At 31.9% G+C, this 15153-nt stretch overlaps 1 protein-coding gene across 2 annotated transcripts in view; it reads left to right on the top strand.

Moving 5' to 3' along the window:
* The window catches only part of LOC110993761 (gamma-aminobutyric acid type B receptor subunit 1), a 102703-nt gene that overhangs the window by 79103 nt on the left and 8447 nt on the right, over nt 1–15153 (top strand). For both annotated transcript variants that reach the window (XM_022260129.2, XM_045630411.1), the window contains exons 11-14: nt 996–1236; nt 3923–4130; nt 8764–9020; nt 13588–13725. In XM_022260129.2, the coding sequence (XP_022115821.2) occupies nt 996–1236; nt 3923–4130; nt 8764–9020; nt 13588–13725 (844 nt within the window). The remainder of the gene's footprint in view (nt 1–995; nt 1237–3922; nt 4131–8763; nt 9021–13587; nt 13726–15153) is intronic.

Genomic DNA, 15153 nt, shown 5'->3' with positions numbered 1-15153 from the left:
CTGTATTTAAAATCTTGACATTGACCACATTTCAGGAATTACTTGGATTAACGATTATATATTGGATTATCTATTATATAAATAAATAATAAACTATTTATTAATTAGATCACACCTTTCTCCCATAATGGTAGGCAGAGACCATGGATCTTCAGTTCCTATGTACCATACACAGGAATTGAAGATCCAAGTCTGTTATGGGTACTTTTAACTTGTCTTTCTCCTTTCCTGTCTTTTAACTAGTACGTCCTAGAAATAGTCCAGGTACGCAAGGCCTACCTAACCAGATTACACCATCCACGGTTGCTTTATAATCCTTGTTAACCGCTTCTCTTTGATACGTTTTATATGGCTAAAGAACTTAAGCATTCCCTTGCGTGTGTTCATTTCGTCCTCTTTAAACCCAGGGTTGTGGTTTTTAGTCTCACATACCAAACTATTAGTTATCCTACCACGCAATGTTACACTCCTATTGACACCCCTTACATAATTATTATTTACTTCGCATCTAAATCAATCAAAAAATATTTAAATTATTGAACAATCCAGTTGTTGACATCTCCAATCCCCTAAATCCGAAACAAATTTTACAACCGGTATCGTTAAACATCTATAAAAGCTCTTATGATCGTAAAATTTTATAGATTGATTCAATACGGCAATATACAAGATCTGTCTTATAATCACAGTCTTCCTCTGAAATGGACGTTCCTTTGAACATTGTGTTTGTACTTCCAATCAATGGTCTTAATGGTTAATGTGTTTTTCCTGTCAAAGGGCTTAGAGTTAATCCGTTATATAATCATCCTTATGCATATATAAATAATTTATTTAAAGACTATAATAATTTTATTAAAGTGACTTTACTTGTGACTACATAACATTTACTAATTCATGAATACGTAATAATAATATACTAAAACTATTATGCATTTTTGTTTAAAAGCGGCTATTTCATTTTAAATTGATATTATACATGAATGATTGACTTTTAGGGTAATTCAATGGTCTCATCCCGCCTGCAATACAGTGATGCTATGCGGCTGCTGTGTTTGCTTCGGGTCAGCCATCGCACTAGGTGTGGACGGAAGATGGGTTCAACCAAATCACTTCTCTGGTCTATGCGCAGCCAGAGCTTGGCTTCTAGCTATGGGCTTCTCTATGGCTTACGGCGCCATGTTTACAAAAGTATGGCGTGTCCACAGACACACGACAAAGCCAAAGCCTGAGTCAAAGGTTAGTTCATTAGATAAAGGAATTCCAGCAAAATTGTTTGAAGTAAATTGTCTCCGAGCTTTATTTTATTTATAGCGGCAATTTGTTTTCTATTGAAGGTTGAAGAGTCAATTGAGAAAATTGAGAATGTTTTCATTGAATTTTTGTTACGTTTTTAACGGAAAACAGGTCACGTTATTAAATGTCACTCAATAGAACGAGTGAATTATGTGGGATATACGTAAGTGTCTCACGTATAGGCATGATTATGCCTCAGGCACAGTGCCTATAACCCGGAGCTAAGTTCGATTCCCAGCGAAGCAATTATTGACTAAATATATATTTTAAACTTATTAATAAAGTAAAATATAGACACATAGCCTCATCAACATTTACCACCGGTCATTAAAACAAACGTCTAGAAGTACACTGTTAAGTGTATTTTTAAATTGTAATTAATATACCTGAATAGCTCAAATTTAAATTTCTGTTAAAAACATATTTAAGTACAACATAAATTTTCTTTTGTTTTGATATAATTTACATTTCTTGAGAACACGATTATATTACTAAATCTAAAGATTTTTCATTTTACCTTTGATTAACATGTGAAACGTATTTTTCTTTTGTGTCGTAGAAAGGTTCGTTTGTTGCGATAAACGAGGGAAATAAATTCGAGTCGCGGTTCAATCGTAGTACAGGGTCGGAACTACAGTAAAATTTTGAACATTTACCTAACACCATTCAGCTAAAATATATATGTCATACTAAAAATATGTTTCTATAGCATATAAAGACTTTTATGTTGATTTTTGTGAGCTAGTTAAGATATTAGTTTAGATAAATTTAACTAACGTCTGTTTTTATCTTTTACGTCTATTTCAATAATATTACAATTTAAAGTGGTTAGACCCAATCAGTGTACATATAATACAGAATTTCATTATAGGATGAAAATGGTGAAATTGTAGTATTTTTATTCGAAGAACAGATAACAATTAAAATGGTCAATATTCGAGATTCTCTAGCGTTTGCGGTTCATATAAAACTGCTTAATATTAGTTCACATTTAAGCTTCACTTAGTGAAAAGTTTTTACAATGAGTAAAAGTAAAATCATAGGACCCTGCACTACGACCCTGACTGCGCATATATCATTACAATATCCGATAAAATATATACGATATACTGTTTTGTGATAAGAACGGATTACTTAGGAAATATATTTTAAGCTTAACCTATTGTAAAGAAGGATTAGTAATGTATGGGTTTTGTAAAAGCGGATTATTTTGTACCTAGTACAAAGAGTATCTTTAGCCTGGTTATAAGAATGAAAGATATTATTCGATAATTCACTCTGTTCATTTAGTAATTTTAAATTAAGAACATTTATTTGTGAGGCTTTAGTGTAAAGTGTATGATATAACGAATTGGGAATTTCGCAGATATTCTCGGGTTGTCGTTATATACCTTTCAACTCGAATAATAAGGTCGGATTCAAACCCAAGGAACATACCGACTTCCGTTGCGTAGTTCGTAGCTCAAATAAACCAGAAGAAAGAACCTTAGTAGAAAAATCAGTACGCTACAGTCCTTGATCTTAGTCTCAGATTATAATAGGCAAGTGGGTGATTAGCCATTTGTACTTGACATATTATGCTGTCTACTAAGGCATGCCAATTTCCTTAGGATTTTTCTTCACCATACAAGCGAGTCTTAAATCCACACATAGAAAAGTCTACAGCCGGGGTTTGAACCTACGACCTTAGAGACACGTGCTCAAGCTAAGCCAACACTACTCTTTGTAGATTGATAATATATACGTAATGTGTAAAGTACACATAAAGTATTTCTACGAAAAATAACATAATATAGTATGTTTTCCTGATGTATGTATTAACTATCGTTATAATTTCTCGATATTAGTTTTAAAATAGTCACGTCAAACTATATTTCAAATTTCCCCAATTTAAACTAAAATATTCACCTTTGTATGACAAAACCAGCTCATTATTTATTTAAAACGCGGCCACAAACAGAATCGTTTCTTGAAATATTCTATACCTACTATTTAAATGACATGACCCATTTAAACGGTTTTAATTAGACCGAAATATTTATAACGCTATAAGTTCTGTCGGTTATTACGTGAATGATATCGTTCAAACATTTATTTATTAAAAATATCTAGTACTTTTGAGAAAAGGATATACACGTAAAAGCGTATTTTTAAGGAGAGAAGGAGAAACTCTTTTCTCTTTTTTGAACGTTAGCGGTTTCGTCGTATTCTTTTACAACTTATAACCTGCATATAATTTTATTTTACATATATTTTCTTGTAAATACTTAGCTTGATTATATTTTCATATTTAAATCTATTTTATTTTTATAATTCATGACCTGTTAAGGGTGTATTTTGGGTTTTACGATAACATAACTTAAAGTGAGTATTATTTTAGTTAGGTTTTGAGTAACTCCTGCAAGCTGACATTGACTAGACTAACTACCTTTTTTGAAATTTTATGTAAATAGCCACTTAAAACCGGTAGTTATCACAAAAATAAAATCAGCGACACATTGAACTCAAAGTCCTTTTTAAAGGTTTTAATGGTATACTTATATTTTATATACATTGAAAAATGAATACGAAGAGGAATAATCTTTACGAATGAAAGATCGAAATATCAAGTCTTTTACTTCCCTTACAGAAACGCATGCACGGTTGGAAATTATACACAATGGTCGGGGGTCTGCTAATAGTGGACGTCGCAATACTAACCGCATGGCAGATACGGGACCCCCTGCAACGGCGGGTGGAAATATTTCCACTTGAAGCACCTTACCATAATGATGACGATGTTCACATACGACCTGAACTGGAGCATTGCGAGAGCGAACATAATGCCGTCTGGCTTGGTGAGTGTACATAATTTAACAGCAATCCTATGGCTTGTGTTACCCCTTGTTTACTATAGTGGGAAACCATACTTACATATTTTTTAAGGAACGTTTAACAGCCGCAAAATATTTATCAATAGAAAATAAACTTATAGTAACTTTCATCATAAGATGACGAATTCAAAAATAGAAATTATTTATTTATTTATTTATTTAGTACTCCTACAGCTAACATGAATTATATATAATTACAAACAAATATACTGAGAATATAGCCAAAGATGGAATACATGATACATTTAACAACAAAAAGATTTATAAAAGGGAACAAACAGACAAACATTAATTAATACATTTGACTAATTGTGATTTAATTTATTTAACTAAGCCTAAATTAGTTGTGTTGTGTGATGATGTAAAAGTGTGGGTATGTACGTGATGGTGTGTATGTGGGGTGTGCTCATGATGTAGGTGATTTTGCGCTATGGATATTCTTAATACATTTTTTAACCACATTCCGCGATAACCTAAACAAGTCAAGGCCCAAATAGTGGTAATTGTATGTCCGGGCAGCGCGATACAAAACTGAGTTTTTAGCATTATAATATCCTTGTTGGGATAAAACAATTGGGGATTGTGTTCTACACGTACTCAATAGGTTTGAAATGTTCATCTTTTTATACGATATCTTAAACCTCTCTTAGTCGTCTTAGTTAATGAACGAGATTATTTTTTTTATAGAACAGGGGCTAACTATTTATGTATGACAATGGAATATCTAGAATGCTCTCCAGTACATTACTTTTTAAACAATATGTACTCATTAGATATTTTTGCATATATACATTATACATGCATTTTATTCCTACCGCAGCTACGAGGCTACGAACTTCCGTAGCCTTTTCAAAGCAAAATTATACTAAGTCGTATATTTCAACTTTTCTTTCAAAGACCTGTTTGTGAAGTTATCTGTATTATCATACCCTGAAACACCTTATTTATGCCAACGCATGTTTTATGTGAAATATTGGTTTTTAAATTATAATACCCATTTATATATGGTTGAACGTCTAGATTGGACGTTTAAAGAAGGTTTCAGATTGGAGCGATGCGAACTTAGTTCAATTTAACACCAATAAAACCTAGGCCTCTATGAGTTGTAAGAAGAGTGCTTTTGGATTCAGTCTAACCTTCTGGAGTGTTTTGTGGGACTGATTCGATCCGTTCCGACATTTATAGGCATACTACACAATTCTGATTGTCGTTTCTTGTAAATATATATATATAAATAGCAAAAGAAGGAATCTGCTTGCTTCCTTCCAGCTTCTCTAGATAAGTTAATATGGGTTAATTTAAGCGGTATCTTCTGGAAAAGCGTTCAGGTGAAAAAAAATTTTAAGTACATTACTATTAGATCCATATTAGCGTATCCAATTATTTTGTACGCTATTTTTGCACTTTAAATCGCCTTTTAATACGTGAGAAATAGACAGCGTTAGAAACGAATTCGGTTGAATCACATTTGTCAGTCTCTAAATATTTTCTAAAAAAATATAGAATGCCTATCACAAACTGCAAGATAAACACCACACGATATTACTATGAATACAAACCCGTTAGAAAACATATATATTTTTTTAAATGAAGATTATACAATAGGATTTAACGCGTTGACACTTAACCAATAAATTATTCACGCTTTCGTAAGTTTAAATGCATTTGCTTACAATTTACATGATTTATTCATGAAACTATTAATTATTGGAATCGAACTGAGCGTTGCAATTAACAGGCCTAGAGCCTGCCATAGTTCACTAAAGTCCATATTCAACGGTTTAATATGAATTTAAAACACAAAGGCTATAACTATAAATAGTGTCAGTAGCTTTTCAGCTCACAAATGGGATTAAAATTTAGTTTGAAACATCGTATGTCGTTTTACAACGTTCAACGTCGCATAATTGCCTTACTGGAATGAAGAGTTAGTGGTTAATACAGTTCATTTTTAGTGAACTTAATATGAAGTTAAAAGTTTTAAAGATAAAATAGTTTTTTAACGAAATGTTATATTATAAATGCGTGGCTTAAATAAACTCAGTAGTAGTAGTGTGGACTCAATTTCTGCATTTAGACGCTCATTTGGTCCGTGACGTAAAATAATAAACACAATATAACTTCATTTTTTACCAAGGTTTAAAAAAATCATGTTTTGTTTCCACGATATAATTTAAAGGTGATTTTGAATTAAAATTTATGCATTTTGTTTACTTAAGATGAGCTTAACTTGAATATAATATCATTACATGCCATAGATAAACATGTAATACTGATTTAAAAAAATTCTAAATATATTTCCTAAGGTTCTAACGAGCTTACAAGATTCACTCGAGACGCTCTCATATTATTTTTACAGTCACGAAATCTTCAAAGGATGAAAACCAAAATATAGCTTACAGGAAATTGAATGACCACATCCTCTTGCGAAAAATCTTTTCGTATTTTTCGTTCAAAATGGAACAAAATTTATTTTAAAATTGCTATTTCCAAAATAACCCACAGAAAATGCAAAGCAAAATCTTAAAAACAAAACACTCGGATAAGATGTCATGATAATTAAGTGCGTGTGTGATGAAACCAAACAAAAAGATAAATACCTAATAAATATCCATTAAGGTTGACATTATCATTAAAAGATATTTACTGAAATAATTTATCCCTTGATTATGCCAACATAACTTTTGAAGAATTGAAGAGCTGCGCGCGTGCATTTATGTTCGTGCGCCACCCCTCCGCAACCCGCGCGCAGTTCGCGCCTTCCTTCCGCCCACGCCAGTAAACAGAACTGTGAGCATAGAACTGAGTGCGCCTTTTACGAGTCCTGCATGAGTTGAGCTAAAGAGGCGCACGAAAAGATTGCCGTGACTGCACGCGCGCCGCTCGTAAACGGCTCGCGAGCTACACATTCACGGCGCATTCGCCAGAAGTGGACGCACCCTTAGCCAAGATAATGGTTCTTTTGATTTTCATTGGTCAAGCGGAATAACGTATCTAATCGCAAGTCTGTGATTGGTCCAGAGACACTGTTGACCAATTGAAATCAAACGAAATGCGCCAGCGTACGCCATTCTATTTATATTATGTGCAGGAAGTGAATGAACGGGGACCCATGATAAACATTAGTTAAACTCTGCCTCTGCTAAAAATAGGCTAAATACAAATTCAGTTAGTCAGAAAGTAATTCGCTTCCGAAGTTAAGTTAATTGGGTAAAAGCAAGTTTAGTACCGTGTAATATCTTTACTACGGTGAAAATATAAATAAGTCTCAGATAAAGTCCCGCGAACTCATTCGAGACCCAGTACTTAATGAAGGAAATTACTTTATACTAAGTTAGATTTTTTGCGTATATTCGGAGCGGTGGAAATTTTTTACTTCCACGTATTAAGTATTACATATATACATAAAAAATAAAATAAAGAATATTATTAGGTATAGATTTTCACAAGTATTATATAACTAGAAACAACTTTTATGTACTTTTTTTAATTGTCATCTTTTACATGGTACATTACATACTATAGATAAATAGCAGAAGTGAAAGACTTCTTGTGTATGGCCTACAAAGGCAGTTCTTGCATACAAAACGTTACATTGTTTCAATCCACATTTATATTACTTTATGGTATAGTGAAGGTGAACTTTTCCAAAATATGTACTGCTACTACCATTACATATAGTCTATGAAAACTTTAATAGCATTAACTAGTTAAAACTACACAAATCGTATCTCTGTTCAATTAGCAGTAAAGATAGCAAGGCTTCTTTTATCAAATGATAGTTAATTACACACGTCAGGCTAGAGGGCTTGCCACAAACATCAATCGTTTTCGAATACTTAACGTTATCGAAAATTCGATTCGTTGATTACAAAGCAATTACAAACTATAACTAGCTAAAACATTATCTAGTTATCAGCTGTAATTACATTACATTTTTTTTTTAATTATATGGTAATAGTTATTACAAGTTCAAGAAAAATACTTACAGGTTTTTACAATGCACTGTTTATACCAAGATGAAACTTTGAAAATATTCTAAACGGCGTCAAAAATTTGAGTCCTTAAAATGATTATTTTCACCGTTACCGTTACAAAGTCTTAATATATATGAAATGTTGAAATTACAAAACCTAAACAGAGTATAACGTAAAAACAGTGTTGTTATTACGTAAAACTTCTGATTTCAATTAAACTAACTATATTAAAGAAATATCGTTTGTGCATTTAGATATAAAGTTTATTTAGCATACAACTGGAATCCGTAACAACGAAATAGGTTCAGGTTTATTTATTTAGCCGCACCAACAAGACCACGTATAAGAAGATCTTAAAGAAGTTGTATAATCTAAAACTGGTGTGTGGCATCGATAATATACTGTCTACAACAGGGCTTGCACAAACTACTATCTATACCCAATATTCTCCTATACACATAAAATAACACATATTGTTATTATTCAATCAGTAAAAAAATCATCAGGGTGTACTTTGGCCTCCTCTATTAGAAAGCACTAGTTAACTCTTCTTCTCTTTTTCCTACGACAATTTTTAGGTTATTATTATTATTAATAAAATTCTAACACTTTTTTTGCAGGTGTAATGTACGGGTACAAAGGTCTCGTGCTTGTGTTCGGGTTGTTCCTAGCATATGAGACACGTTCAGTCAAAGTTCGGTCCATCAACGACTCCCGATATGTCGGCATGAGTATCTACAATGTGGTGGTACTTTGCCTCATCACCGCACCAGTCACTTTGGTGATAGCAAGCCAACAGGACGCAGCCTTCGCCTTCGTCTCCCTCGCAATTGTTTTTTGCTGCTTCCTCAGTATGGCGCTTATTTTTATACCCAAGGTACGTTTTAGATGGTAAAATTTATTTTATTTTTTCATAATGTTCCATTGCCATGGTTCTATTCATGGTAATACAATAATTTCGGTTAACAATTGAAAACCATAAGCCTAAGAATTAAAAAAAACAAAAGTATGTCCATCCATCCCCATCGCTTTGCTTTATTTTTGCCCAATTTCTACAAAACAGACTTACCTTATATTAGACATCACAAACCACAGACAACAATATAAACAAAATGTTTATTTATACTCCTGTTTAAATCTGTTTATATCAGCATACTCTGAACTATTTTACACATTCTCTATATGCAAGCCGATAAAATATAAATGGCAGTAATCATAACTCTTCAATACAGAATCGATATTTTTGCATATTTCCGTTTTTTCATATGCCAATAGGCTAGTAAAACAATTCTATGCTGCACACGAACTTATTTTATTTAATTTTCTAAATAAAAATAATTCTAAATATTCCATGGTACTGGACAATCATCAGAAAATTTTACTCAATAATTTCGCACACATATCTAAATAACAAGCAAATTTGGTCGCATCCCCAATGAATTACAATGCAAATATCTAAATTGGGTACATTACTAATGCGAAAATTGTCACGCCTATTGTCCACTCTAAAGATTAATTAATTCTTTTATTTTTCAAATCAATATATTTAAGCCTATATAAAAATCCTAAACGATGTTTTAATATTAATTACAAATAATTATTCTCAACAGTCACAGATGATCGTCAAAGTAATTTTTAGAGATCTATCTGTATTCGCTCTTAAAGATCATAAACCACGACTATAAAATCATTATATAATATTATCTAGTTATTATTCATAACAATAACTAGTGTTATAGTTAGGTATAGAATCCCGTTATAAGTCGAACTTTAGCATTAACTAGTTCCCAATATTATTGCAGTAAACTTAGTAACCATCCTTCGCTGCTTCCAAAACAATTTCAAAACTATTCCTATTGTATTTTATGCCATACGTAAATTAAAATACTCGGCCGTATTCAGAACAAAAGCGTTTAGCTGCTACAATATTTACAATAATCCTAGAGCGCTGGATTTCATAAAAATAGGAATAATTTAACCAAACCTGCACTGAGTTTGAAAAAGTTACGCTACGAAAAATCCGAATAAACTTTATTCGCTTTTCATCGGTAATTTTTTTGTGTTCAATGAAACACAAACTACGTTCAATGTAATCAGAAACAATTTGTGTCCATATTAATTATTCTCTTAATAACTTAATTAGCTGGCTTTGTTAACGGTTCAATATATAATCTGGACTTCCGAAATTATAATTGTAATTTTATAAAAGGTTTCGTTATTTAAAATCTGACTCAGCAAAAAATTTTCGATGCATTTATTTTGAAATAGATTCGTTTGAAATAGAATCCACAGATGCAGAATCCGTAAAAGGAAACAAGATTTTACATTTTCTATAAGGTGATTGAGTAAATTAATCGCCGTTTTATCCGTGTACTATATTTATAAATGATGTTTATGTGAAATATATAATAGTACGACAGTTGCACGTTAAGTGCAGTATTGGCCTAGTGACTTCAGCGTGCGACTCTCATACCTGAGGTCGTAGGTTCGATCCTCGGCTGTGCACCAATGTCAAAGTCTTCTTTCTATGTACGCATTTAACATTTGCTCGAACGGTGAAGGAAAACATCGTGAGGAAACCGACATGTCTTAGACCCAACTTTCACATACTTGCCGTTCAAACAAATTGTGTGACTCAAAACTTAGCAATTAAAGAGTGGCGGAAAGTTTCTTGCCAGTTCTTCTTGCCCACTCTACGCGCTTGACCTTCGAACTGATAATAAATGTAGATTTATAAATAATTAACCTTCTTTTCCGACGTTCATAAATGTACTTTTTTACCTATATGAATAAAGTTATATTGACTTTGAAAGTCAATTCTTAAAAAATATACCAAAATAAACATGAGCACAACGCTCCCCAATGCGTATCGTAAATGGAACACATCGTTTTGTTAATCGTATCGAAAAAGCTTTGTTCTGCTCCGTTTCACAAGATGTTAGCTTTAAGATATCGCGTTTCCACTCACTTCACACATTTTGTCTCACAATGAGACTAATCATGCTTTAATGGCAATTCCTCGGTTACAGTTCCGTTTGGTTTATATCCAACGGTTTATTTCTCACAAAATATAGAAATAACATTGGACTGTTCTTTGGCAAAATGTTCACTCCTGACAACCTCGGCTTTATCAGTGACTGTTGATTTCATTTCAAAATCTTTGAAGTGTGATTGTATAGACGGGTCAAGGGCGGCTGTAGGATGCACGGAGCCTGGCCAGGGTCCCGCTATATCACAAATTTTCAATTCCGATGAGTAAATTAGTTACAAGAAATTTTGTATGATAACTTTCATTTTACTGTGACATTGTTTAATTTAGACTGGAGTAACCCCTTGACGTGATCCGCCCTTAGGTCACGTATCACGCCTCATACTTGCTTTTAATTGTACGTACTATTTCGTGGAATATAAAAAAAACATATTAGCTTTAATAGAGATAGAAACTGAGTGACAGTTAAAGCTACAAAACTAATAAACCTTTAAAATTAAAATTGTAAACTGCCAAATTATAGCCATTTTAATGAAACAGTTGCGAGAAAACAACCTACGATAAATATTCTATATTTAAAAACTATCCAAATATTAACTCGAAAAACACATTAAAATTACGTTAGCTGATTTGGATATCTACATTATGTATTTTGGCATGACTCTGAGGTTTCAAAAACCAACACAGATACGTGTTGACAAAATGTAGCTGAGAGTTGTTACTACAGCTACATTTTCATACACCTACGCACACACCTACTCAGATACTCATTCATACATTTACGCATACTTAAGGTCTAATACGACTTGTATTTCATTCGCTGTTCGTTCATTCATTCATTCAACACTATAATTACTGTTTCTTTAAAAAAATGTTTTAATGTACCATGGAATAATTTTAACCCTTTTCACTTATTCTCATCACATGGAATTTTGTGACTAACATATTTCTGTCATAAATAAAGTTTTTATTATTAAATGAAGTTATTAGTTCATCGAAGGTATAAATGTTCAGAGCGTAATCAAAAATGAATTTAAAAATCATTTTCTTACATTCAGGCTGTGAGGAAGTAATTTTTACGACGTCACCAGTCACCACCAGTAATGACTAAATAACAAGGCCCAAATTATTTAAAGCTTAGCGTCTATTGTTTAATAATTAAGATGGATCGCTTTTATTTTAAACTTCATTAATGACACTTATTGAAAACTTAAACTGAAAGCTTTTTAATAATTATATAGTGTTTTGATGCATATAATGTTCATAACAGTTGGTTTAATTAATTACGATTGCGATATTTATACCTTAATCTTAAACAGTGCAATCAATATAAATTCAGAAGTTGCTAAGTATTTATCGTTTGCAAGGTATAGATCCTTTATGTTTCTTCCTATGAACAAAAGACAACAAATTACATTTGGAATTCAGTTATCTCAAAAAATTAATATATTGTATTTAGGTTAATAATTATTTATTAAAAATGTTTATTAAATATTAAATTACAGTTTTATTTATTTATTTTCCTTATTTCCTATTTTTCCAGCAACTTAATCCTAATACAAAAGAAAAGTTAACTAAAAAGATAAAATAAACGTAACAAGTAAAAACTTAAAACCTAAACCTACTTATATAGGTTTCGGTATTATATTCTATCACTATTGATACTCTTAATACTCTTATTAAGCATCTTCAGCGATAGCTTAATAAAGTCAAGGTTGAGTTCACTTATACACGTTATAACTATTGTTATGAAAAATTCAGATATAATCCATCAAAGCTTGGATACTGCAGCTTATCTAACATGTAAGACCCGAGTGGTTATTCAGAATCTTCTTTGCGCTAGTCCATCAAATTAGTATCGATTCTGGATGTTCCACTACATAAAAGCTCTTTGCATTGTTTATTTAAGTCATATACCTACATATCCAATATCACCGAGCGTTGAAAATAGAAAATAATATTTCTTTAAAATCTGTTACAGTATTTCTGTATTATCCTTTAGAGTTGAAGAACATTAAAGCAAAATTAGATTTTATCATTGTTAACATAAGAATGAAATCATGTCAATATGCCAACTGTGGATTCTGGGATAAATAACAAACAAATGTATTATTTTTAGTATTCTTCAACATACTCACAGCTCAGTACTACTACTACTACTATGTATCTTAATAGTGAATGGTCGTTTTGGCAAATGGATCGTCTTGTGTCTCCATGTGTGGACTAGAGATGCTGATGGCCAATCAAGACATCGTTTCTTCATTCGTTATACACCCCCTTGATACGAGGTCGTCCTTTAAAACATTAAATAAATAAAATAAAATACGTTTATTTTGGATCATAAGATCATCAAGTATCACTTATTCCACGTCATTAAACTCGAAATTGTAGGCATCCCTACTCATCGAATCATCATTCCATGACCATGCCAATAATCTATAATTCGTATTTATAGGTAATAGAAGTAATTAGGCATCCTACAGAGCGAGCTGAAAGTAATCGAGGTTCCGGGTCGGGATCTGCACCGGCTGATGAAGAACGCTATAGGGAACTGGTTAAAGAAAATGAAGAACTTCAGAAACTTATCGCACAGGTTAGTAAAATAATATTCATTATTATTAAAATCAAACAGCGGGCAAAACTACGTCAATTAATAAAGCCTAATTTTTGTGGACTAGTGAGATCTACAAAATAAAAATGAATAGGTACGATCAAAAACAAATGACGATATAGAAATTGAAAAAAACCTTATTCATGCTCTAATTGTAGTTAATATTATCCAGCTGAGATACTTCAATATTCGTTCTAAGAACTTTAAAAATTATGTAGACTTGGACAAGTTTATCGATTTAAAATTAGATGCAAGACGGTCCTTTGTCGATATCGTTCCCACAAAGTAAATAGATCGTGAATGGCACACTTTTAATCTAGAGTCGCTACAGTTTAAGTTTATACCCTTGTGCATTTTTGCTATCTCCAACTAGAATTAAAACTAACCGAGAGCTAACAATGTTCAACTTTTAAGTTTTCTTGGATGTGTAAGAATTTCGATTCCTACTTCACAGCTCTTACTTCGAAATATTTATGAATGGTATAACTTTTATAGCTTTGAAACTTTATGGAACTTTTAATCCGATTTCGATTAACGTCCATATAGTGCACGACTGAATATAATAAAATAACTTATTGTTTTTTTTTTAAATTCGTTGTCATTATTATTCATAATATATCAGATAGGCATAATGTAACCTTCAAAATATCATTTTAATTTTCAATGTTAAAATTAAAATGATATTTAAAATGACCAATAGTTGAACAGAACAAAACCTTCAGTATCATAGCTGCCATGAATCTATTTCTTCTCTTCTTGTTCAATTAATTAATTACTGTTGTGTATGTATGTTTAATGAGTTCCACAATGTTAGCGTCGGTAATGATCACATTATTAAGTCTATACTGAACCGAACAAAACAACGCGCGATATCTGATATGTCTGTGACTAACCAAAATTGTCCAAATATATCGAATCGAGGTTAATTATATTATATATTATTATTGTTATAATTTAAAAAACTTAACTATTAAAACCAACTTATAATTTCAAAAACCACTTTGTTTAATGAAACCGGGCTGATTGCAAGATTAAAAAGGTAAATGATATACAATTTCACGCTTTTGGGCAAAAGCCAACATGTTAATCCTATTAATTATTGCTGTTATTGCGTAATTTTAATTAAAATGCGCAAGTGTGTGAGAAAAAATATGCTTCAAGTATTACTATTTAGACCGAGTAGACATTGAATTAACAAGTGCTATTGATGGTTCCAAACTACTATCTCTTCTTCTGGTACACAATTATTAGAGATAAACTAAGAATTTTGGTCTGCAACAGATGCAGAAACTCTAGAAGATGACTCAATGTGGACTATATTCAGTAAAAAGTTTAAATTTGCTTGTCTTATTATTGTTACAGTCGTGTTCTCACAACAGTAACAGTGTTCTTGCTGCTGTTTAAACTCTT

Source organism: Pieris rapae, chromosome 12 (assembly GCF_905147795.1).
Source record: "Pieris rapae chromosome 12, ilPieRapa1.1, whole genome shotgun sequence".
NCBI classification, from domain to species: domain Eukaryota; kingdom Metazoa; phylum Arthropoda; class Insecta; order Lepidoptera; family Pieridae; genus Pieris; species Pieris rapae.
Note: the sequence above shows the minus strand (reverse complement) of the source record. Positions and strands in the feature narration are given on the sequence as shown.